General features: G+C 44.7%; 1 protein-coding gene across 10 annotated transcripts in view; it reads left to right on the top strand.

Moving 5' to 3' along the window:
- Window positions 1-26,073, top strand: part of NEDD4L (NEDD4 like E3 ubiquitin protein ligase) — a 341,323-nt gene that overhangs the window by 167,441 nt on the left and 147,809 nt on the right. For 9 of the 10 annotated variants that reach the window (XM_047827471.1, XM_047827472.1, XM_047827475.1 and 6 more), the window contains 3 exons: window positions 20,519-20,600; window positions 23,297-23,335; window positions 26,019-26,072. The exons of the other annotated variant lie outside the window; for it this stretch is intronic. In XM_047827471.1, the coding sequence (XP_047683427.1) occupies window positions 20,519-20,600; window positions 23,297-23,335; window positions 26,019-26,072 (175 nt within the window). The remainder of the gene's footprint in view (window positions 1-20,518; window positions 20,601-23,296; window positions 23,336-26,018; window position 26,073) is intronic. 10 annotated transcript variants of the gene reach the window in all.

Genomic DNA, 26,073 nt, shown 5'->3' on the forward strand with positions numbered 1-26,073 from the left:
ACATGGTATGTTTGGAGAACTAAAAATCGTCCCCCTTGGCCAAGTGTGTAAGGCACATGGGTGATGGCATCGCACAGGCAGGCACCAGAGCCAGGCAGACCGTGCATTCTCCGGACTTCGCCTTGTAGGTTACAAAGAACGGATTCAGGCTGGGTGATTGCTACGAGTTGGACTTGGGTGGTGGAGTTAATATTTGGCTGCATTAACAAGATGAGGAGAGGAGGTTGGGGCTTGCAGTGAATTTCATCCTGGAGGTGTTTTTATTTTTTTTTTTTCAACATTTATTTATTTTTGGGACAGAGAGTGACACAGCATGAACAGGGGAGGGGCAGAGAGAGAGGGGGACACAGATACGGAAACAGGCTCCAGGCTCTGAGCCATCAGCCCAGAGCCTGACACGGGGCTCGAACTCCCGGACCGCGAGATCGTGACCTGGCTGAAGTCGGACGCTTAACCGACCGCACCACCCAGGCGCCCCTGGAGGTGTTTTTAATCACTGAGCTTGGATGGCCAGAAGATTTCATCATTTGTTTGCCTACTGCTCAAGCCTTAGGTCCTCAAAAATTATGGACTACAGAATACAGAGCATAAATCTAATTAGTGGCTAATAATTGGTATTTGGCTAGAATACATAGTTATCCCCACACAGTCCGTTTCTCAAATTTAGATTGCATGTGTCTGGCTAGGGTTTTGTGTTCACTTACACGGAGTCATGCTGTTATCTTTACGTTAATTGCCAAGGTTTCCAACTGCTTTTTTCAGTATAGTTCCTGAATATTATTCCTGCGGAATGGGGAAGTCATATGTGTGTTCACCTTGCTAGGGGTAACCTTGCATACTTTGTCCCCTAGTGACTCAGTGAAGGGACAGATCGGGTCTTGTTTTGTGGCGACACCTGCTACATCCACAAGTGGCATATACTGGATTTTATTTTCGTGTGATCGCTGTTTCATGGTATCTCAGTCCACATCAGCTGCATAAAAATTTCAGGTTAATTGCAATGAATGTTTTCTCAACACGTGCCTTTTGTAAGGGCAGTTTGGTGTGTGGATATTCTCATCTACATGGAGTCTTAAACATCTTCATTTCTTTTTAAAAATTTTTTTTTAAATTAAATCTGTGCTGAGCTGTCAGCACAGAGCCTGTTGCAGGGCTCGAACTCACAAACCATGCGATCGTGACCTGAGCCAAAGTCGGAAACCCAACCGACCGAGCCACCCAGGCACCCCAGTACACATCTCTGTTTCAAAAAGCAAACCTTTTTAGGATTGGGTAAAAATCAGCGACACACTACAAAGGCATGAAAAATGACACAATTGGAATGAAAACTTATAATGGCATGTGGGGAACTAGTGACACATTTCTTAATACCTCCCTTTCCAGTTGATAAGTAATTGTCAACAATCTAATCAAGGTTTCTGGAGTTAACTCGTTTGTTGTTTCTCGCTAACTTAGTCCTCAAACATTGGTATTTCTGTGTCCTCTTAGATTTCAGTATTTAAGTTTTTCTTACAAGTGTGTGTTGATGCCGTAAGTTAGTTGTTAAACGTTTTTATGTTTAGTTGATCAAAAGTCGCTCGTGATGTTCGTGTTTGCTATCGGTTAACATGATTGCTGAAATGAAGTTGACTGAAACTTTTTTCCCTCCATTTTGTTGTTTCTTTGAATGTGTTTGAGCCTCTGAGGGCACTCTAGGGAATGACCTCGTGGCTCCCACATTGTGAAAAAGGGAAGAAAGTAAAGACAAGGAGATTTACATGGAAACTACATTCTGTATGTAGTTGATCATTATCAAGTTTCTGAGACAAACTGAGAAATCCATGTTTTGGCAACTCAGGCAAGCCCGTGTTTGCAAACGTGTGACCCTGGGACGAAGTGAGCCTCTCAATAACGAGGGGGTAGGCAGTCAAGCAACCAAGAAATATTTACTGAGGGATTTGTTCTGTGGGACGTCAGGTGGAAAATGCAGACAAGCCTAAAATGTAGGTAGTGGTCTTAAGCGAGAAGTGCAAATAGTATAAGAGAATTAAGGCACACTTGAGAGAGGACAAACAATACAGAAAGGCCACGTATTTCAGTGGCGAAGGTCTAAACAGGCACGATTGCAGGAATGTGGAGCATGGAGAGGCTGGTTGGCCTAGGGTGGTTTGTTCTGGGAAGAGGAGGGAGAGGCAGTGCTGACTACCTGGGTTTCCCTTGGAGGGGAGAACGCACGGTCACCCATAAGTGAGCGTGCTCCAAGGGTAAGGGGGCTGAAAACTTTGAAGATGGTAGATCGGCCTGTTGAGGGAATCAAACAGGTATGGATGGTGGGGACAAGTGGTTTCATTAGATTCTGCACGTATACTGCCTGATAGAAATTCTTAAGCATAAAGTAAAGGATCCCATGTCCTATCTGAGCGTAATAGAGGTCCGACTACTATGGTTCTCATGGGAGAGGTGCGCCTCGTTCCGAGTGCTCTCCCCCCCATGATTATTTAACCCTACTTCAGGGTCCCAGGGACAAGGGGAAACATCTGTACGACAAAGTCATCTAGAGGTATAAACCGTAACGCTCAAACACACACCTCTGTGACATATGGTGGTGTAGGTAGGACCAATACCTATTAACAGTTCTAGAACGTACCCTAGGCTCTCTTTAGAAGTCCTTCGATATCCAGTCTCCTCTGACACAGTGACTGAAGGGAGGATTTTAAGATGTCTGAACACCGGGAAGGCGTCGTTTCTTCTATAAACTCCCTTTCTTCTTAACAACACATGGGCCCAGGAGGTCCAAGTGTGAGTATCGGCTATATATTTATTGCATAACCGGGGGACTAAACCGTGTGCTGTGTCACACTCCTCTCTCTTGCTAGCGTTGGGGGGCGTGAGGCATCATCATCTGGCCCTCTTTCTATTGATACTTGTTTTTCTTCCTGTGATAATACCATGAAGCATCATTGTTTTGCCTCTCTTTTCAAACTCTTTGAAAGGCCGTGTGGTGATACAGTGCAGAACTCAGCATAATGGACAGGCCAAATGTCTAGTAGTTTGTTTACATGTGTACTAGCCTTGGAGATAAAACTTTTTAAAAATGACTTTGCAGATTATTATTATTTAAGAGTTGAGGGCATACTTTTGTTTCCTTGAATTGCAGGATTTCACAGACAGCTGTGTTTTGGTGAGCAGTCTGAACGTGATTGGCAGGGTGGCATTAAAAGTACATGTATTTTGGGGGCGCCTGGGTGGCTCAGTCGGTTAAGCGCCCGACTTCGGCTCAGGTCATGATCTCACGGTTCGTGAGTTCGAGCCCCGCGTCAGGCTCTGTGCTGACAGTTTAGAGCCTGGAGCTGCTTCGGATTCTGTGTCTCCCACTTTCTCTGTCCCTCCCCTGCTTGTACTCTGTCTCTTTCCCTCAAAAATAAATAAACCATTAAAAAAAATTTTTTTTTTAAGGGCGTGTATTTTAAATGTTCTACAACTTGGTACAGGCCTGTAATCTTTTTTATTTTTAAATTTTTAAAAATCATTTTTGTGTGAGAGATTGAGAGAGCGCAAGTGGAGGAAGACAGAGAGAGAGGGAGACACTGAATCGGAAGCAGGCTCCAGGCTCTGAGCTGTCAGCACAGAGCCCGACGCGGGGCTCGAACTCAGAGCAGTGAGATCATGACCTGAGCCGAAGTCGGATGCTCAACTGACAGAGCCGCCCAGGCGCCCCAGGCCCGTAATCTCTTACCTGCAATTCCAAAATCCAAAAAGCCCTGGCAACTTGGGACATTTTTGTAAGTTTGTAGGAAACTCACTTGATGACAACACCGGACCTGAGCAGATTTGAGTGTTTCTGGTGTTTATGTAGAACACTCGATAGAACTATTCATACATACTGCACAGATCTAACATTTGATTGTGGGGCTTGCCCCAAACCCCTCCTGGGAACGTTAGGTCAGAATTCAAATAGAGTCATCTTTCTAAAATGAGAAAGGAGTAAGTGTTCTAGAACACATTCGGCTCCAAGTGTTGTTGATAAAGACCGGCTTTAAGGGAGTGGTGACTTCCTAGGGCTGTAATAAAGAACCACAGACTGGGTGGCTTAAAACCTAGACATGCATTGTCTCACAGTCCTGGAGGCTGCAAGCCAGAAATCCGGGTGTCAGCAGAGCCGTGCTCCCTCTGGGGGCTCTGGGGGAACCTTCCGTGCCTCCGTTCTGTTCTGGAGTTGGCTGGTGATCTTCAGTATGTCTTAGCCTGTAGCTGCGTCCCTCTGTCCCTGTGTGTCTTCACATCGTCTTCCTACGTGCACATCTGTGCAAATTTTCTCTTAACTAGGACTCTATTCTGTTGGATTAGGATCCACCCTGATGACCTCATATTAACTGGATTACTTCTATAAAGGCCCTTTTTAATTTTTTCATTTTATTCCTTTTTTAGAGAGACAGAGCACGAGCAGGGGAGGGGCAGAGAGGGAGGGAGACACAGAATCCGAAGCAGGCTCCAGGCTCTGAGCTGTCAGCACAGAGCCCGATGCGGGGCTCGAACTCACAAACCGCAAGATCACGACCTGAGTTGAAGTCGGACGCTTAACCGATGGAGCCAGCCAGGTGCTCCAAGACCCTCTTTCATAATAAGGTCGCCTTCCGAGATACTGGGATATTTCAACTTACCTGTCTTTTGTCGTGGGAGTGGGGGTGGGGCACGATTTAGCCTATCACCCAGGGAATTGTTCAAGATGACCTACTCCCTTCTTTCTGTGTTCAGGTGTGTGCCAAGTTCAAGACCTCAGCCTCAGGGCTTTCCTGGTGCTCCCCATCCCTGGCAGCTATGTCACTGAAGGAGCACCACTCTTGGGGCTGCTTGTTGAGACTTCAGAAGCTTCCACGTCTCCTCCTAACCTCAAGGGAGGGAGGAACCCCTTTGCTCAGACAGTCTTGCGTGCGAGAAGAAGACAGATTCTTGTAGTGAGAGCTGCACTTAGGGTTGGCTCCTGAGGTACGACCAGGACTGCGGTCACTCCCACCCTGAGAAGTCTATACTCTTACTAAGTAGGCTAAAGGAAAGATCATGCAGAAAGTGCTGGGCACAGAGTAAATGCTGGGAGGTAGAGCGGTTAGTGTTTATGTGCCTAGGACCCATTGAGCAGAACACGCAGCTGGCTTCAGGTCCCCCTTCTCCCCCCACGCTTCCCTGTTTGCCCGAGGCTTGCTCTCAGCAGACCCTCGGTTTACCGGTCCACACGGCACCTCCCTCTGCCCGACCTTTGCTCCTGAGACCACGGGGGGTCTCGGCCGTGACCATCTCTGTGGCGGCCAGAGGGGTGCTGAACACCTGTCTCCGTGTGTCCCCTTCAGTCCCAGTGTCCCGAAGCGTGCGGTGACCATGACAGCAGAGGCGTAGCCCAGCTGTGCTGTGGGAGCCAACGCTCTTCCGAGTTCATTAAAAGTATCCTTTCCTCTGTTTAGTTAATAAAGGCCGAGCTCCCTGAGTAGTTCTCTACTTGAGAATTGGCTGTCTTTCCCAGGTTGGCACGGCTCAGTGTTGATTCTGCTTTGGCTTTGAGTTCCAAGTTCCTCTGTTGGACCAGCGGTGTTCCTTCATGAGCACAAAGACACAGGTGGGATTAGCCAAGGAGTTGGCCTCAATGTTCCTGAAGAGCGATGACTGCTCCCACACTGGGTCTGCTCCCACACTGGCTGATTTCAGTGCCATTCTGTGTCTGTGCACCTGTGTTTTAAGGCTCCTAACTTGATACATTTGGGGGTAAAGGGAACTAAAGTATAAAAAAAAAGAGAATGTATCTTTAGTCTTCATTTGAAGTTTGAGTTGGATTGATTTTTCTTTCGAACCATGAGAGAAGTAGATGAGCAGGTGTCCGCATCCTACCTGTCTCATGTAAGACCAGAGAGGCTGACCGAAGCATCACCTCTCAGATTCCCCTGCCTTATTTCCTTTAGAACAGAATGCCTGACAGGCTTGTGTTATTCCAGGGTACTTGTAACTGTTTTCTCATTAGACAATGGTGTGTTTTTAAACAGGCAAGAACCCACTCACCTTTGCTCGAAAATAAACAAAAAGCAGTACTGGCTGGTTAATGAAAATGACAGGTAGGCCTTGTAGATTGCCCTTCCTACATCCCAGTAAACAAGGGCACGGTCGGGTGTCAAAGACCTTGGCATCCAGTAGAGGTGAGGCTGTACCCTCTTCCCACCCTCTAGGGGTGATTGGATGGCGGGAAGGGAAAAACTGAGTTGAATGGACCCATTGTGCTTCTGGATCCTGGAGAAACAAAGAGGAAAAGTGGAGTCTCCGTGGTTCCCAAAGTGTGGTGCCCAGATGAGCAAATTGTTAGAGATGCAGAGTACCGTCCTGTTCTACCTTGGGTCAGAATTGGCAACTCGGACGGGGGCCCACCAGCCTGTGTTTTTGTCAGCCCTCCGGGTGATTCTGATGGCCGCCATGGTTTGAGAATCTCTGCTCTAGGAATTTCTAATCCCCAGGTCACAGCCAGTGTGGTGATGCTGTGTGCTAGAGAACAGACCCATCTGCCTTTGAGGCTTCTTCATGGTGCACGTACGGCAGACAGGGCACGTGTACGTATTCTCAGTTGCTCTGGTTAATATTTACGGAGGGCAGACACCATCAGTATAGGGACTGCCAAGTGAGAGCAAGATCGAAGTAGGTACCTGGACAAAGGTGAAGTGTAGACGGGGAGGGGGGGTGTGGCAAGGGGGAGCCAACTTGTGACAGGATGGGCAGCACACGTGGGGAATGTCAGAAGGTTTCCTTGATAAATCTCCCCAACTTCCCAATTTTTTTTTGTCGGAGCGGTATCCTCTGTGCCACAAGGGTTCTTATGTGGTGACGTGGTGCCCCACATAGATTGCCTTCTCTGGCCTGGATGGTTGATAGATGGAGCGAATTTCTATTTCTACTAGACTATAAAAGGTGCTTAAATCCTAAGAGTCGGACTGTATGGTTTTCAAAGAACTTCTTTGGGGATGATTTAGCATTTAGGCCCACGATCACTGAGGATCCAAAGGACTTGTAAGATTGAAGCCTATTTTCAGCCAGCTCGGGATTCTGTCAGCGGGAGCCTGGAGGAAGGTACTGGGGAGAGGATATGGCTCTCCTGTCTGTTGCTACGTGGGAGAGCCTGGTGGATTGCACTCTTTCTTGATAGCCATTTATGCACCTGCTATTAACATGTTTGCCCCGCCCAGACAGTTTCTGCCTGAACTACTTGGAATTCCTGTCTATTTTTCTTCTTTGGAGTTCTGGAAGCTCATTACCCTTTGTGCAAAACAAAGGTATATTTATTTACATAAACATTTAGAGTTGATAACACTTTGGCAGGCAGGAATGAATTCTATGGAGCTTGTGGTCAGTGAATACACAAGCATGATAGAGATAAATTGGTCTTTGAAAACGTATGGCTTTGGGGTTATGCTGATTACTCAGTTAAATACATAGAATAGCTACTTAAATCTTTAAGATCGGTGAAGACTGATAATGACAGAATTTCACTGGTAAATTTGAAAGTGTGTTTTTATAGCGAGGCTATACTGTCACATGGGTTTATTACGCATGGACATTCTCCTGGGTTTTTTAAAATGAATTAAATGCCACAGATAATTTAATGATAAAGACCATATACTCTTCTTAAATAACGGTAGTAGGGCTTTTTGCGTGTGTGCATGCGTTTTTAAAAATGGGTGCTCAGGTAAAAAAAGTGTTTTCCAGATAGAATTTTTGTTCATGGAACCATATCTGAGACGGTGGGCTGGGGGCAGGGGAGGGGAGGAATGGGGAGATGATTCATTACATAGTTTTGTATTCAGCCAGAGCATCTGAGGAGTATTTAAAGTTTATACAAAGTGAACCCGAGTTACGTATTTTTAGTGTGCATACTCTATGGTTACAGTTACCCCGGATCCTCAAAATTAGGGCCCCTGTATGTTTGGGTTATTGTCTACTGTTTTATGCTGGGCTAGTCCTGGAGAGGCTACAAATGTGACTAGTTATAAAGGTTGAAGACAATGATTAAAAATACCTCTGAACTGTCATGGCCACTTGAAATTATGAAATTACGTAATTGTAATTATGTTTGATATAATGGTCTTGTTTGGCTGAAGATTTTCATAATGTCATTGCTTATCAAGAGACAACATCGGAACGTCTGGGTGGCTCAGTTGGTTGAGCGTCTGACTCTTGATTTTGGCTCAGGTCACGATCTTGCGGTTCATGGAATTGAGCCACATGTCGGGCTCCATGCTGTCTGGGAGCCTGCTTGTGATTCTCTCCATCCCTCTCTGCCCCTCCCCTGCTCCCTGTCTTTCTTTCTCTCTCTCTCTCAAAATAAATAAACATTAAAAAAAAAAAGAAGAAGAAAGACAATACTACTGTACTACTTGAGGACGGTCAGAGGAGTTTTCATTTTGTTGGTCCATTTCTAGTCTGAGAAGTGCAGATCTTTTGATCTCTAGATGCCTTATTGTGGGATATTCACTTACATTAGGCGGTAAGCCCCCTCAACTTTCCAAACACCCTTAGGTTGCGGAATGCTCCCTGCGTGTGAGTAGGTGCCTGTGCCCCCACATTCCTGAATTACTTTTTCAGAAGATAGATTCTTGTGCGAAGTCTTATCTCATCAGTTGGGAAAATGGGTAATGTCTCTCAAAAGCATATTTGAATTGCTCCCTCCCTTAGATGTGCATGGGGGCTAACAGTTGAGGCCTTTGGCAGAGTGGATTTTAAGACCCTCCTAAAGAGATAATACAAAGGTGCTGTGACCTAGTCATTACACATTGCTTCACTGGCGTGGGCCCCACAGGAAGACGCGTGCTGATACAATGACGATGAAGCAGACTTCGCCAACAGGACGAATGGGAATACAGATAGTCCCTTTTACTCCACTTACTGTGTTCCAGACTTTTCTTTCAAGGCCCTTTGAGACGTCTTTACTCTGTTGCTTAAAAAGGAAGGTGGCTGTTAAATCAGGGATTGAGGCGAAAACTGTAAATGCCTCTATACCTACTTTATCGGCACACACACGATATTTTTAACTTGAATTTTCTAGTTGCTGCCATTTGGGACCATTTCTGGAGCGGGGGTGGGGGTGGTGGGATGGCGGTGGCCACTCTGGGACTGGCTGTGACCTCCCGTCTCGGCGTCCCAACTGAACAGTAACATAGCTCTGCTATTTGGGCTTTATGGAGAAATGAGAGGAAGGAAAAAAAATCCCTCATGGTCTCATGGTCTCCTTAATATAGTAATAAACACTATTTTATAGTTTGGTATATTTATAATGCAGTGGTTATATTTGCGTTTATCGTTGTGATGATATACAATTTTAACTTTATTTTTAGACAAAGCACAGGCAACTAAATCAAGTTCATTAATACCTACTTAATGGCTCCATAGCATTTCATATGTACATATATATATGTTAGGATATCTTCTCCTCATTCATGAAATGGGGTCACTAACATCCTCCTTGCCAGGACTGTTTCAGGGATTAGAGATGGTGTATACATAAGACACAAAATACAATGCCATTCATCCAGGAAGTACTTGATAAATGATACTGGAAGTTATTACCTCTGTTCATAAGATATTCCCTGCATTTCTGATTGTCTTAGAATAATCATAAAAACTTACAGCTTCTTTGAGTTCTTTTTTTTTTTTTTTTAATGTGTGTTTGTTTTTGAGAGAGAGACAGTGCGAGCCAGGGAGGGGCAGAGAGAGAGAGAGACAGACAGACAGACAGACAGACAGACACAGAATCCGAAACAGACTCCAGGCTGTGAGCTGTCAGCACAGAGCCTGTGCTGTCAGCAAAGAGCCCCACAGAGCCTGATGTGGGGCTCGAACCCACAAACCGTGAGATCATGACCTGAGCTGAAGTCGGACACCCAACCAACCGAGCCACCCAGGGACCCCACTTCTTTCAGTTCTTAATATGCACAGCCAACTTCATAAAGGCAGCATTTGCAGTATGTACCTTCCTTCTTGTCTGACTTTGTTTTCTGTGGAGGGGAGGGGTAGACTACCTCTTTGAGGGCCCCATCTCCTCTGTGACTCTTTGTCTCTGTTCCCCTGCCCCCCATTTCTTTGACCTCCTCCATTGCATTGTCCTTTGCATATGGTGGACACTCAGTGACTATTTGAGGAATTAAATCATTTACTAGACAGGTTCTGAAAAGGGAGCTGTTTTTGTTGTCCCTCCTTTATGGCTTTGTGAGCTGCTCTCCACTCTGTTAAAGCTTTACTAGAAGGAAGTGTTTTCTTAACCTTTGATAGTTGCCTGTATGTGGGGAAAGTACATAATAGAGTATGCTGGAGACAAAGGCTACTGTATGAAAATTTACAGTTTATAGGTGAAAGTTTTTTTCTGGTGACTATATGCAGTGAACAATAGTTATACTCTTAGAACGTAAGAAAACATTGGTTTTAAATAGTTGGTTTTGTGTTTTTTTTAAACAAACTCTTTTAAATGTTTTCAGGAGCTGTTCCATGTCTACAGAGATGTCAACAAATTATGTATATATGTGTTAGAGGTAGACAGCTGGGCCTGCAATTACACCCCCCGACCCTTCTAGGCTTCCAGGATTCTCGGGGACCCCAATCTGAGGACCCCCCTCCCCCCCACGACTGGTTGTAGATGGCATGGGACCAAGAGTCAGTCCCGACTAGCAATTTCAAGGCTTAGGAGATGGGAAAGGTTGTAGGATAGGGTGAAGTCCCTCATTGCTCCCAACCACAAAATCACAACTAAAGCATTGAAAAGCGTATTCTTTTTCACCAGTTTCACAGAATATGCCTAAGCTGTAAAATTGTAATGCCTCTCTTAACCTGCCTTGAGCCAACATAAGAATTCATTGGTCTCTAAACTGCCCCACTGCTGTCTTGTATTTGTTGAAAGAACGTACAGAGTAAGTCATTGCCATTATTTGTAACGAGTGATGTATTTCAAAGTACCTTTCATGCCTTTCATTAAGTCTCAAAGACTGGAACGTATATGCGTATTCTTTCAAAAATCTTCAGTAGTCATCCATTTAAGGCAATTTTCTGGGTAGAAAAAAAATCTTTTTGAAGCCCTTTTGGGTTTTTACTGAAATGTAGACTAGCAGTGAAATTACAGGTTTCACTGCCTCGTCAAAGAGTTTGTTATGGTTGAAGCATATGTGTAACTGTTATTGGTATTTTCATAACTTTTTTGCATTTATAAAAATAGTACTTGCTCACAGTGGAAAATTCAGAAAAAAAACTATGAAGAAGAAAATCAGCATAATTCATAAACTTATCTAGAGAGAACAGCTATTAACTTTAGCTATGGTTTTCTCCATTACTTTTTTTTTAACATTTATTTTTGCGAGACAGAGAGACCGAGCACGAGCAGGGAAGGGGCAGAGAGGGAGAGAGAGAGACACACACAGAATCTCAAGCAAGCTCCAGGCTCTGAGCTGTCAGCACAGAGCCCGACATGGGGTTGAACCCACAAACTGTGAGATTACGACCTGAGCCGAAGTCGGACGCTCAGCTGACTGAGCCACCCAGGGACCCCTCCATTACTTTGTTGGTTTTTTTTTTTGTTTTTTTTTTTAATTTTTTTTTTTTTAACATTTATTTATTTTTGAGACAGAGAGAGACAGAGCATGAACGGGGGGAGGGCCAGAGAGAGAGGGAGACACAGAATCTGAAGCAGGCTCCAGGCTCTGAGCTGTCAGCACAGAGCCTGATGCGGGACTCGAACTCACGGACCGTGAGATCGTGACCTGAGCGAAGTCGGACGCTCAACCAACTGAGCCACCCAGGCGCCCCCATTACTTTGTTTGTATGTGTATGTAGAATTAGCCGCATTTTTAGATCCTGCTTATTCCTTAGTGTTAGACTATGATTATTTTCTCCCATTTAAAAATATTTGAGGGGCGCCTGGGTGGCTTAGTCAGTTAAGCGTCTGACTTCCACTCAGGTCATGATCTCATGGTTCGTGAGTTCAAGCCCAGCATCGGGCTCTGTGCTGATAGCACAGATCAGCTTCAGATCCTCTGACTCCCTCTCGTTCTGCCCCCCCTCCCTCGTTCTCTCTTTCTGTCTTGCGTGCACTCTCACTCTCTCTCTCTCTCTCTCTCTCTCTCTCTCAAAATAAATAAACTTTAAAAACGTTATTTGAGACATGATTTTCGCGGTTTCATATGCTAGCACATGATTACACCAGAATGTATTGAATCACTTCCCTACTGGGCTGAAAGTTTGCTTCTAATTTCTTTTTATACATGATGCTGTAATGAGTATCTTTTGCACATCAGTATTTGCTTGCATGTCTGGTTATTTCTTGGGGATTCATCCTTAGAAATAAGTTGAATCAAAGGCGTCAACTCTTGGTGCTGGATACCTGCTGCCATGTTGCTTTCCAGAAACCTTGTAAGAATTTCTTTCCAGTAGTAGAACATTAAGATGCCTGCCTCTTCAGAAAGTGCTCCCTTTTTTTACATCTTTGGCAATTTGTTAGAGTAAAATCTTCAGTTTCAATAACATTGCTAAATTCCTGGGTTTTACTCTCTCACACTTTCTAGGTAATATCTTTCCTTATTTTGTGCTGTGTCTTGATTGTAGATGTCAGTAATTTATGCAACACTGGCTGTAATAGTAGCAGGGGAAAAGAATGAGGAAAATCTTCAGCAAATAGGTTTTCCAGTGAGACTTTCTCTGGGTCAGCTAAGTCTCTGTCAGATGCCTCAGGTAGTCCAAACAAATATGGTGAATGGCACGACATAATGTGCTACTCGAGACCTCTGTTCTTGGCTGTTAGGGAAAATAGACACAACCCTTGCACAAGCTGTCCCAGTCACATATGGAGCGTAACCTCAATGAACTTAACCTCTTTGTTACAGGACAGAATTCTTGCTTCCTTTAGGTTATAGTTCGGTGTTCCCTTAGGAGGGAAAAATGGTTGAAAAATGAAGACCTTTGTCATTACTCCTCTGATAGCCAAGTATCTTAGAAGGACACTTTTATAGCTGGGGGAAGAGGCCATGCCATTCCAACCTGGCTGCAGCCCGAACGTGATCCATCTTGAATGTTCTGCCCAGTGGAGGCAACCCTGCCCTCCTGCCCCTTCTCCTCCTCACTGCCCTGCCTCCTCTAAAACGTATGGATCTCCACAAAGACTATTTAGTCTGACAAAAATAAGTAAATAATCTGTGCGAAAGGATTAGCCTTTACACATTCTTGTTTGTTATGGGACATGTGAGTCTGCCAGATGGAGAGGGCCGAGCATCGCTCCATTAATGTCGCCTCAGACTAACTGTCCTCGCTCGTGGTCGCTCTAAAGGTTGAGCAGTAGGCAAACCCGGGTGGTCTTATTTTCATCTCTCCCTGAGAAACGGGCTTGTCCTCGCTAGGGTAAGTGTTTTGTTTTGTTTTTGCCTAATGGTGACGAAGGTGGAATGACACCCGTCTCTGAATTCCTGTCCCTGAAAGAATAGTGGAAAAGAGACCCAAGGAGAGGGGAAACAGAATTTTCAGCACTGGGCTCCATGCTGGGGGTGAATGGGACAACAATTTCAATGCTCTGTGCTCAGCAGTTTTGCAAGATCGGGATGGGCTTTTTCGACCAAGGTGTGTTAGTGACTTCTCGGGAGAGAGCAGGTGCTCGTGAATTTTTTGGTCGAGCACCTCGGCTTTTGTTAGACTCCTAAAGATTTCATTCCGGTTCACAGGATCTATCTTCTAGCCTTTGATTTCATGCAGTTTCTGGTATCTGATTCGTGCAAGACACAGTGATAACACCTTTCAGTTTTTTCCCTCGAAAATCATCTGTGCACATGTGAGGGGTCTTATTGGTGAGTGAGCAGCCGGGCTCTCCCGGCTCATTTTCCCTTCTGAAATTTACAGACTGTGAAAAATACAGAAGAACCTGAGAGCCTTCAGATGCATTTTGTGGTTTGCCCCATTCAGACATGGACCTCGGGAGGCCAGTTCTAACTTTCAGACTCCTCACGTAAATAACATTAAATCCTTAGGATTCTGAGGACAGACCCTAGTGTTTGATATGCCCTTGCAGACCTAAGTACAAATGCACCATCATGGGCAGGAAGCAAAAGATTCAGGGCCTCTTGTGTGATGGCCTAAAATTTCAAGAGCTGTGTAAAAGACCTTGGTTATAAAGCCAAGGTCATAGGTGGTGCCTTGGAATTCATGGGCTTCTCTCCAAAGGGTAGAGCTGCCTTGTCAGCGGGTGCATACCCCTCCTCGGTGGGTGATGTTGCTGGCTCAGTAAGGGATTAAAGCCCCAGTACTGGTCTGTAGCCTGAGACTATGCACGGTCACCCAGGCCCATAAGTTAGAGGTTGGCAACCCTCCTCAACTGACCTCCTCACCGCTTTCAGTGACCACCCAGGCGTTTGGAGCACGCCTCCCGGCTGCTCCGAGTCCTTTGTTTTTGATCCTTGCTGCTTGCTGTGTTTAGACCTTTGTCAGTCCTTGGTGCAGAAGCCTTCCAGCTGGTGTGCCCGCTGCTGCTTTATCTCCTTGTCATGAGTCTGATCGAGAATCTTCCCTTTCAGCAACTCAGTGCTAATAGTGACGTCATGGCAGAGGCAGCTAACGTGTGTGGAGTGCTTCCTACATGGCAGGTGTCATTGCCATTTTAATCTTACTGACAGCCTCCTTGTAATAAAAGCAAGTACTGCTATTATCCCCATTACGTAAATGGTGAAACTGAGGCACAAAGAGGCTATATAAGCTTTCAGCAGTCCTAGAGCTACAAGTAAGGGGAGCCAGGATTGACCCCTAGTGGCAGTGGCCAGCTCTTTAGTTGCATACAAGGCTCCTTGTGGTTTGAGCCAGGGCGCACTCTCCAGCTGCCCCCCACCCCCCACCCCCCGGCTCCAGCCTGCCACTGGACCTTTGGTTATGCTCTTCCCCTTCTTGGCCTCAGACGCCCCTCTGGGAGGGGCAACAACATTGACCAATGCGCGGAAATCATGCGGGACATCTGGTAAATGCAGAATCCCAAGTCTCAACCCCAGAAATTCTGATCTGGGCGGCTTGGAGTGAGGACAGGCACCCGACGACAGGTAACCCTGGTGAGCACAAGGTCAGGAACCACTGCTGTGGAGTGTTGTATTCCTGGGTACCTGGCACACCCTGTCTGAGTCATTGCTTTACCTCTCTGTGTCCGGTTCAGATGGGGGCAGGGACAGTGTCTTTCATATTCATTGCTTGTCTCCTTGCCTGAGAATAGAGTAGTCACTCAGTAAAAGAGGATGTTTAAATGCTATCAGTTTGTCATCTCCTTTTAAAGGCTGAAAAGAAAGAACGTGGTGCCTAAACTACTTTACTGTGCAGAGAAGGCCAAAGGTTTGTGAAATAGAATGTCTCTCCTAGTGCACAAGGATGGAGCTTCTCAGAGAGTAATGTTCATGCTGGCCCTGAGTTGTCCTAAACATCAGCCACCAGGATAGTAACTAGTTGCCAGGAGTGACTTCTGAGCTTTGCCGTAACTGTGATGAGCAGTTTGATTGTCCGCACCCAGATGCCCGTGGGGCTACCCCGCAGTAGGATAATGAGGAGGCATGGAACCTGGTGTGCCAGGGTTGGCCAGCCCCCAGTTTGCACTAGGAGGTAGTCAGTGGCCCGTCAAATCAGCAATCACAGCAGAAGTGGGGGGTCAGAAGGAGCAACAGAGAACCTCAGAAGTCTCATGAGAGAGGAAAGCACGGATTCAGGATTAGAATGGCTGTCGTTGGTAAGGCACTTACACTGTGTGCCTGGTGCTGAGTGTGCTAATACTAATATAGCCCTCTGAACTGTTCCCATTTCATGCGTGAACAGTCTGAAGTTAAGAGTGGTCAAGTGACTGTCTGAAGGTCACTCAGTTGATGCAGCTGAGATTTGAGACTCCAGTGGAAATGGTCAAGGGCATCAGATGGAGAAGAAGCACCATTAGAGGAGGGAGGGATGGTCCTCCTGCCTGTTTCCTTCCATGTCCTACCTATTCTGTCCTACCTGTGTGTGTGTGTGTGTGTGTGTGTGTGTGTGTGTGTGTGTGTGTGTGTATGTGTGTGTTTTAAGTTTGTTTATTTTGAGAGAGCATCAGTAGGGCATGGGCAGAGGGGGAGAGAGAATCCCATGCAGGCTCTGTGCTGTCAGCACGGAGCCCTAACATGGGGCTCGAACTCACGAACCTCAAGATCATGACCTGACCTGAAATCAATAGTCGGATGGATGCTCAACCGACTGAACCACCCAGGCACCCCTGTTTTGTTCTTCTCAAAGTCGTATGTATTGATGGTTACCTCCAACAACAAAATCATCTCCAGCCTATAAGTAGTCACATGAAAACCAGAACTCTCTACCCCTAAACCTATACCCCATATCTACGCCCCTTAATGGTAGCTTCTGATGAGCTGCTTGGGTGTCTTTCCTAAACGTCCTGATGGAGAAGTAAGTCTTAACTAAGCCTTGACCTCCAGACTCAATTAGCCTTTTGTTGCAAAGGTAGGGAATATATGGAGGTAGAACTTCAGAGGGCAGAGAGTCTTCCAGAACTGCTGTCCTTACTGGAGGGCTTATGTGGAGTCAGGTGTGAAAAAGAGTCTGGAAATGGAATTCTTCCTCTCTCCACTCCTGCAGAACGTCACATTCAGAAATGAAGGCCGTCCAGGGACAGCAGACGTCACCACCAGCTTCTTCTCAAACGCTCAGGTGTTGTTTTAACCCCGGATGGCCTTCATTCCCTTGCCCTGGACTCACGTGCACAAACATACACCTACACATGCCTGTTGTGTTGTGCTTGTTGCTTAGGTAATATGTTTTTGATACCCAGCAGGTAGATTGGCTAGAAGCTGGTAACATGTTCCGGAAGATTCAGCCCGGTGTTGATCGAGAGTGATTTCTTGAACTCAAAACTGTGGGCTTCACCTTTTATGCTCTGAGAAAACCTCTTAGTAGAGATTCAGGCTTTATTCCCTATTCCTCCTGTATCTAGCTGTGTTTACTTAGGATGGGATGGGCTGTAGTTATACCGAGTGATGAGAAGTGAGTTTGAATTGTTCTGAGATTCAGAATATTCTAACTAAAAGAGATCATGCAGTCCAGTAGTTTAAAACTTTTTTTAAAAAATTACAGGACCCTGTCCAAAAAAATTCTAACTTGGAAACCCAATAGAGAAAACAGATTACGGCAGAACTGGTAGCCTGTAGTTATCCTGAGAGGGTTATGCAAAAACTAAGGCTCTGTAGATAGAGTCTGCAGTTTGCAAACCCCTGATTGAGTCTAACCCCTTTATTTTGGAGGTAACGAAAACTGAGGCTCAGTGCGTTAAAGTGACTTGTCCGAGGTACCCAGCTGGTTATCTGGGGGTGTTGAGAAGCAGATAAGATCTCCAGGTGTGGCCTTCCCCAAAGTAGACACTCGGGCCCGAGCGTCTTGATCTTCCACCAGGCACGACAACAGCAAAGATAAAAATTAGGTCGTCGTAGCAGTCACAGTACAAAATGTTTTCCAACTTGGCAGACTTTGGGGAACTCCTGCCCCTAGACGTGCCTCCCGGCCGGCTCTGTTGCTGGTCAGCAACAGCGGATTGCCGCAGGGCTGCGTAGCACGCACCCGGAGAGGCGCATTCTGGAGCAGACGACTTGCCTCCCTTCCCACTCTCCCCTGCTTACTCTGTAACCTCGGGCAAGCTTGATTTCTCCGTCTCCTTTTCTTACCTGGAAAATGTGACAACGTAATAAGCTTGCACTGGGGATCCGATGAGATACCGCGCACGTCTCGCGTGCGACAGCACAGACGGGGTGCTTGATGGTGACGTGCTTGGCTTGTGGGACTGGCGGCTGTAATGGTGGCACTGGTGCCGTTCGTTCGTGCTCACGGTTTAGGTGGTATCGATTACTGTTCAGGCTGCTCTGGCGTCTTCCTGCTCATGTGCTGACGCTCGATGCCCCATCCCATATCGCAGCTCTGTGCTCTGGTACCGTTCACCTTGCTGAAATGGGAAAGCGCCGTCATCCTCACTTAGCTGAGGGCCACGCGTAAATGCCCGTTAATGACCTTCGTTGTTTTAATCATTTTTTGTTGTTCACTCCTGTCTGCTCCTAGCAGAGTCTTCGGAAGGTAGTTGGTGCTCATTAAATGTCTGTTGCTATGAAGGGTATGCTGTACCATCAGAAAGGGAGGAAGAACCTGGAGCCAGTGTGGGTGACTCTGCTTAGCCTTGAACTTGGCTCGTCCTGTGCCCTGTGCTCCCTCCCCTTAAACTTACATCTCCTGTTACCAAGTCCCACACTTGTGACTCTCTCTTCGTGCAGCACTCTCTTCCGGGGAGCTTCCTGGTTGCTCTTTCATCCCGACACCCTAGTACCTACCTCAACCTGGATGAGCACTCGGGACATGGATAGACGGGTCTTCGTGTCACAGCTGGGAGACCTTGTCCCACTCAGGGAACACACTCTCAATTCCCAACTGCACCCATCACTTACTGTGAACTATTTGGGGGGATTCAAACCAGAGCAAATAAATGATTAGTAGAAGAGTGTGCACGTCGTTCAAGTGAATGCTCAAGTCCTTACTGCAATTAGGTAACAGGCAGCAGTCGTGGTAGCCAAGGGCCATGAAAACAAGAGATGGGAGTCAGCAGTGTTGATGGTGTTCTCTATGGCCTGGGCTTGTGTGTGTGCGTGTGCACACATTCATCTTCATGGCAGACTCAGAGCCTGTTTTTGAGATAACAGAGATATCAGACCTTGAGCTTTTTTTAGCAATAGCTTGGTGGCTGGAAATAGAAAATCAGCTTCTATAGCTAAAAAAAATAGTCTTTTCTAATACTACCTGGAACAGTGGTTTTCAGCGTGTGGTTCCTAGATGAAGAGCATCAGCATCCCCTGGACTTTATTAGAAATAGAAATTCTAGGGTCCCACTTCAGACTAACCAGATCTTTGGAGGGGTCTTTGGAAGGGGGGCCCAGCGATCCATGTTTCTGCTACCCTCCCCTCCAGCAGTTCTGGTAAGCTAAAGCCTGAGAGCCTCGACCTTAGAAATTGCTTCCTGATTCATCACCAGACCACGGTCCTAATTAGGAAGGTGCTCTTGGGGAATTGAGGCCTAGATTGGGTTCTAGCTCTCGAGCCATCTTTATTCTGAGGCTGACGGTGCCCAGATAAGGAGAACTAGGTACATTGGGTTTGATGTTCTTTAATCAAATAAATCTATAGTTGATGGATAAGAGGCAAAGGATGACTAATACCATCTTCTAAACTAGAATGTTAACAATACTTACTGATAACAATATAACCAAGCAGATTCTGTTGCTGGTTTTTATTTTATTTTATTTTTTTGCAAGAGATTTGTTGTAGCTTCCATTAAGATGCGTTTTATGGGTAATAAATACTATATCTACCAACAGTCACTGACTTTTGATTTCTGTTTTGGATATGGAGTCCTGTTATTACCAAACTTAATTATATGACACCTCTCTCTCTCTTTAAAGGATTTCATGGCATATTTATTGAGGTATTGAATAAAAAGCAATCTAAAGTATTTTATGATGCTCTAGGTAATCTTTGGAAAGATCCTAGAAGTTGCAAGGTAAGGGTTAATAGTCATGGCATAGCCACTGAAGGATTATTTTCAAATTGGATAGAAATCATGTTGCATGTCATTAGAAGCGTGTAAATTTGGGGGTTGAATGCATGAGAGCCTTATCTATGATTTTCAAGACCTCCAGTGTGAAACAGAAGAACCTGGGTTTTGAACGCTGAAAGAGTGGTAGATAGCTTGACTAGATTTGAGCTATCCCAGTGTCAGTAAGACTTTCAGAACATGTGACTGGACTTAATTAGACTCTTAGGAGAAAGTCTACCGTAAATAGTCCTTTTAATATACTTTTTGCTTAAAGTGTTCAGTTAATCTAGGCTTTACTGAAATCTACAACATTGGGCAAATCTCTTTTGATTTCCTGGACTCTTCTTTCGGTTTTGAGTTTTTGTTTGAATCTGGAAAATGATAGGTGTTGGTTTAGATGATCAGTGCCTGTTGTACCTTCATTAAAGGAACAATCATTTTTACCTATATAGTGGAAATCAGAATATAAATCAGATGCAAACTAACTTTTTTTGCTAGGTTTTGCTAGTCTGAGAAAATTTCATATGCCGTTTTAATAATCTTTCTTGTAATCTTTTCAGAATCTGTTTAGGAAAAGAAATATGGCAGATTCGTTCTTTTGAATTAATGGGAAAGATCAAAAGTTAGTGTATGTTTCATGTGTTTTCGTGGTAATTTTGCTTTTAAATAAGCATCATTGACTCTTGTTAGTAGAAACTTTTCTTGTGTATTTCCTTAGTTGGCATGTTGAAAATGTTACTGTGTAATTTCCTTAGTGGGCATGTTAAAAATGTGACTGTCTAGATTGTACAATTTACATAAGCTGGGCCATTAACTGATATTTGCATTTTCATTTAGGTTTTGTCTACTTTCTTTTTGTACTTTTTTTTTTTAAATGAAAGGTATTATCCCTCTAAATCCTGAAATATTTTCTTACAGTGATCCGTATGTGAAACTTTCATTGTACGTAGCAGATGAGAACAGAGAACTCGCTTTGGTACAGACAAAAACAATTAAAAAGGTAGGTGCCCATCCTTAATTAAATCTCATGTAAGTCATAATTTAATACAATTGCATTAAGTACTTTGGCTGTGTAGAAGCTGATGTTTTAAGTTTGGCAATATTTTAATTTTAAGCATCTCCCAGTTATAATCTATAAATTTAACATAGACCACCAAGCTTTTCAGTATTATCTCAAGATATCCATTCTGGCTTTTAGTTAAATGACTTTAAAAACAATATTCTTAAAAATAAGTATTATTACAGGTAGCAGTCTTTTCTCCTGCAAAGAATACAGCAAAGCAAAGGTTCGTTCTGGTTGGCTTGTTGTTTTTCATGAAGACATTTAAAGTAATTTAAAACACATTTAATGGAATGGAGTGGAGTGGCTTGTGAAATCGGTAGGTACAAAAGTAATCATTTACTTGAAACAAATATTACCGAAGGAAGTGAAATATTTGCTTAGTTCCACGAAACCATTAACAAACTATACATTTATGTGTATCTATTTTCTAAATCTTACACGGTTTCATTACAGATGTTTCCATAATTATATTTTAATTTATTTATACGTTTCCGTGTGTGCGTGTGTGTGCGTGCGCGTGCGTGTGTGTGTGCATGTGTGTGTGTGTGTGTGTAAATATAAGCTTTTACTCCGTATTTGGGGGCATTTATTGAAAGTGTGGGTTTTTTTTAAAAAATCAAAAGTACTGTTTTCATCTTCGCTTCAGTATTTATCCATTACTAGTATTTTCCCTATCACCTCTGTGGGGTGGATCGTCTGCTACTTTGGGTGACAAGCATTTCCTGGAGAACACGGTGGCTTTAACAAAACGCTAACTCTCCTGCTATTGTGCAGACACCGGAGCTCCTTGACGGGGTCGTTCTGTATGCAGAAGGCACCGCTGACCGTTGAGCGTCCTCCACCTGGCATTGTGACCGGCATTCAAAATCTGTTTTGCAAACAGGAGCCGGGGTTTCGCTTAGCCGGGAGGACTCCCGCGAAGCGCGGAGGCCTTTGTTCCCCGGAGTTAGGCGCGGTCCCTGCGGCAGCCGGCAGCGCGGGGAGCGGGGGCGCCTGCCTGGCGGGGCCTCGCGGCGCGGGCCAGCCGGGGAGCCGGGCGCCCGCACGCGGAGGGAGCGGGGAACCGCGGCCCCCGAGCGAGCGGCGCCGCGCCCGGGGGTACCGAGATGGCTTTTCGTGCTCGGGGCGGGCCGCCGCCTCCCTCCTCGCCCCGGTGGCGGTAGCGGGTGGAGCGCCGCAGCCGGGGCCGCCGCGCCTCGCTCGCTCGCTCGCAGCCTCCGGGTTAGTATTTCTGTGCTGCGCGCGTTCGCTCGGTTTTCCGAACTGCCGTCCTCCCCCTGCCTCGTGGCCGGCCGCCTGGTCCTTCGTGCTCTCCTCCCTCCCCTGTCTTTTTGCCTGTCGCTCCGTGCATGTGGGGGCCGCCGGGGTCGGGGACCGCAGCAGCCCTCGGCAGGCCCGGTCCTGCCCTGCCTCTGCGGCCGCCTGCCTGGCACCTCTCCCTGCTTCTCTGCTCTCTGCCACTCCTTACCATCCCCGGCTCCATTCATAGCGAAGAAGTACGAAGCCCCGTCGTTTCGGATCCGGATCGGATTCCCTCCTGAGTTGTGGGTGGGCGAAGTGTTGAGTTTAAAAAAAAAAAAGAAAGAAAGAAAGAAAAAGAAAAAGAAAAAAGCCAGTTCGGTGTTGTGTGAATTCTGTGTTTGTTGTTTTTTATGGTGCGTTTCGTTTGTGTTCGGTCTCTGCTCCTTCGTGTACTAGTGCCTGAAAGGATACAGATGGACAAAGGCAAATCCCATTCAGACTAGAAACGCACACAGCCTTCGGTGAGGTGGTGATTTTTCAGTCTCAGGTTTTAGATACGGTTTTTGAGAGATGTACTTAAGAGTGTTATGCGTGCCCAAATGCGTGAACGTGTATGTATGTATTCTTTCACAGTGTCTGTCTCATCGTCATTTCAAGGGATGCTTGCGGTCCCCCTTTTGTCCATACTGAGGACAAAAGTATCCTCTCCATGTCCTTGTGAGATAAATGTTTAGATAGATGGGTATGGAGATGGATAGATGGACAGACAGAGGAATGGGTACAGAAGGATTGAAGGATAGAGGGGTGAAGATTTTTTTAAAAACTGGTTACTTGGGGGGGAAATGGGAAAATTCACTTTTGGTTCCTAACTGGCGGGTTTTTTTCATGTACTATAATCTGATCATCAGTACTGTTCTTTATGAAATATTCCTCAGATTTCAGTATTTACATAAATAGTGAATACTTTCACCTTTCTGCCACCTGCTACCTTGCTCTCCAGAACAGATTTGTGGTAGGTTGAGGGACGTGAACAAAGTTCATTAACTTCTTGATGAAATAATGATAGCAATGTGAATTTCTTGAAGGATATGTTTATGTTTTCATGATGATGGCTCTTGGTAGGCCCCTGACATTATTCTGATGCATAGCATGCAATTTGTGGTTTATCTATGAATCATCTTTTGTATAAATACATCCCTTCCCATCTAGTTTGGTTTATAGAATAGTCTCAAATAACTGACTGTTTCTTTTTATTGCCATTTTGAAGATCTCTTAGCTGTTATTTTTAATCACAAAAAAATGTTCAAGCAAATTATAAGGACTGCCTTGTACTAATAACTGTTCATGTTTCAAAGACTGTAAAAGATATTACAAGATAATTTCTCTTCCAGACGCTGAACCCAAAGTGGAATGAAGAATTTTATTTTAGAGTAAGTTTTTCATTTTTCTTGTAATAATAACTGTTACTGATAATTAGATTGATAGCTTATCACTACAGATTCAAATTGAGTGGAAGCTGGTAAATTTTTATGTGAAATTCTTTCCGAGACCCGCCCTGGTAGCCACCTCACGTGGCCTAATTTTCAAAGACTGACTTGGAGTAGCAAAATCTAGACTTGTTTCATTTGGAGATATTTTAGAGAAGTAAAAAGAAAGTTATTTAAGTACCATATTTTAGCTTTTCTACTCAAAGGTTTCTTTCACAATAAGGTAAAATATAATTAAAGCAATGGCTTATTTCTATGAGACCTGGATTATGAATGATTATTTTTAAAATTTTTTTAACGTTTATTCATTTTTGAGAGACAGAGACAGAGTGCAAGTGGGGGAGGGGCAGAGAGAGAGGGAGACACAGAATCCGAAACAGGCTCCAGGCTCTGAGCTGTCAGCACAGGGCCTGATGCGGGGCTTGAACTCACAAACTGCAAGATCATGACCTGAGCCAAAGTCGGATGCTAACCAACTGAGCCACCCAGGCACCCCGGATTATGAATGATTTTAGAAATAAAATAAAGCAATAGAGGCAACATGATTAAAAGGAATCCTAAACTTTACCAGTCCTGTCCCAGTTAGGAAGGGAGAGTTTTATAATTCAGATATGTGGTGTGCGTGGATGAGTGTCGGATAAGACTGCTTTTGGACTTCTAAATATCACTGTATTTGGTAAAATTTCCTCAACCTTGTGTATATAACACCTAGAAGAGTTATATGTAGAAGTAACTTAATTCTGTGAATGAACAGATTACTATTCAAGGAATTTTTGTGGTGGTTCCTATATTTTTTCTACTAAAAATTTTGGAAATACTAAACTGCTCAGCTATTGAAAGAAAGGTTTTTTTTTTAATCTCTTCAAAATAAATATATTTTGTCTGTGTAGCTGTTATATTAAAAACTTATTTAACTCCAGAAATGCTCCAGATGAGATCTGCGGATTGGTGTAGATTCCCAAAGAACAATATTACCATTAGACCCATTACAATTGGTCCTGATTTTTTCCTTTCAATCACAATAGTATTTTATGTGCTCAAACTTAGGTCTCTGTATACGACATCTGTTTTCTATTATGTTCAGAGCTGAAATATGGCATCGATATTTTAATACTCGGTGGATCCTATGTGTAGCCTCTACCAGATGCTTTTTAAATTACTTCTTGAAGGACTGAAAAGCTAATGGGGCCAGATAGATGTTATTGGCCCTTAGTTAAGTCTCAGATACAGCTTTCCACTTGTAAAACTCCAAATTACTTAGACTCCTTTTAGTTTAACACCTGGGTCACATTTATGTAAATTTTAGTCCATCCAAGATTGTGTCAACTTATCTTGGCTATAGATGTTTGTAAATTCTATTTTTCTTGCCTTTATAAACAAGGAAGGAGGGCTTTGTTATATTCAGTCCGCAGATCTCTGCCGAGCACCTACTGTGTGCCGCTCCTGCAACAGCCTGTGGGCCTGTGGATGCATGACCTTCACAGAGCTTCTAGACAGATCCTAAACCCCCTATCCATCTGCTTGCTCCATCACTGAGCTGAGGCCAGGCCACGGGGCCAGACGCCCGTAATGCAGTGCTGCGCTGTCCTCTCAAACCGTATTTCGTTCCACTTCCCACGTGAAGCAGCCCAGACTTCATCACAGTGGACCTGAATCCCATCTCTGGCTCTGCCACCCACAACTTTTGTGACCCTAGAACTCCATCTGAGGACGCATTCTCTGTGGGTTCCTTACCTCTCCCGTAGGAGAGAGAAGTCCTCACTTGATCGGGTAGTTTGCAGGATTTACATGCGATCATGTAAATAAGTGTGCTCACCGCCATGTCTCACATGTGATTGGTCGTAAATAAATGGCTATCGAGCCAGAATGATGATTCCTGCCATTTTGGTGACGTTTCGGTAAAGAGAAGCAAAAACATACTGAAAGCCTAGGAGCTCAGACGTTGACCCCATGGTTGCTGGAAGTGAGGACATCTTTTATTTCTGTGTTCTAATTTCAAAGCGTGGGCTCTGGAGACCAGCAGGTCGGACCTGGTTGGGGTCCTTAGTTGCTGTGCAGACCAGCTGTGGGCTCTTGGGCGAGTTACTTTCGCTCCTTATTTGCAAAATTGGGGGAACAGCTCTCCATCATAGGTTGCTGTCAGGATTAAATGAGATCATGTGTTTTTAATATTTAATAAGCAGACAGTGCCTTACAAAATGAGCATGCAGTGGTAAATAGCTCGTTTTGCTATTTTCTTCATTTTTGTCGTAGCTGTTATCGTTATCGTTATAGGCTTAAGAGATTTCCTCAGGCCTAGACCTTTGTGAAGATGTCACCTTGGTCTCCATGTCTTTGTAGAGGAGGTTTAGAAGCTCCCTCAAACTATTTGAAATTTCCTTTGCAGCTGAAAGCTTTTTCTGCTAATACACCTACAGAATAGCATAGAATAGGCATAGAATAATACAGAAATCAATAATAGAAAACGTGACTTACTAGATACAGGATTGACAAAAGGGTAAGCTAATTATATTTAGATTACACAAGTGACCTGGGTGCCTAATTAAGCATTTTATTCTTTGTCTTATTTTAACCTTTGAACCATTCCTGCCCGTTTTTGAAAATAATATTTGTGTCCCCTTTATAGGTAAACCCATCTAATCACAGACTCCTGTTTGAAGTATTTGATGAAAATAGATTGG

This window comes from Prionailurus viverrinus, chromosome D3 (genome assembly GCF_022837055.1).
Source record: "Prionailurus viverrinus isolate Anna chromosome D3, UM_Priviv_1.0, whole genome shotgun sequence".
Lineage (NCBI taxonomy): Eukaryota > Metazoa > Chordata > Mammalia > Carnivora > Felidae > Prionailurus > Prionailurus viverrinus.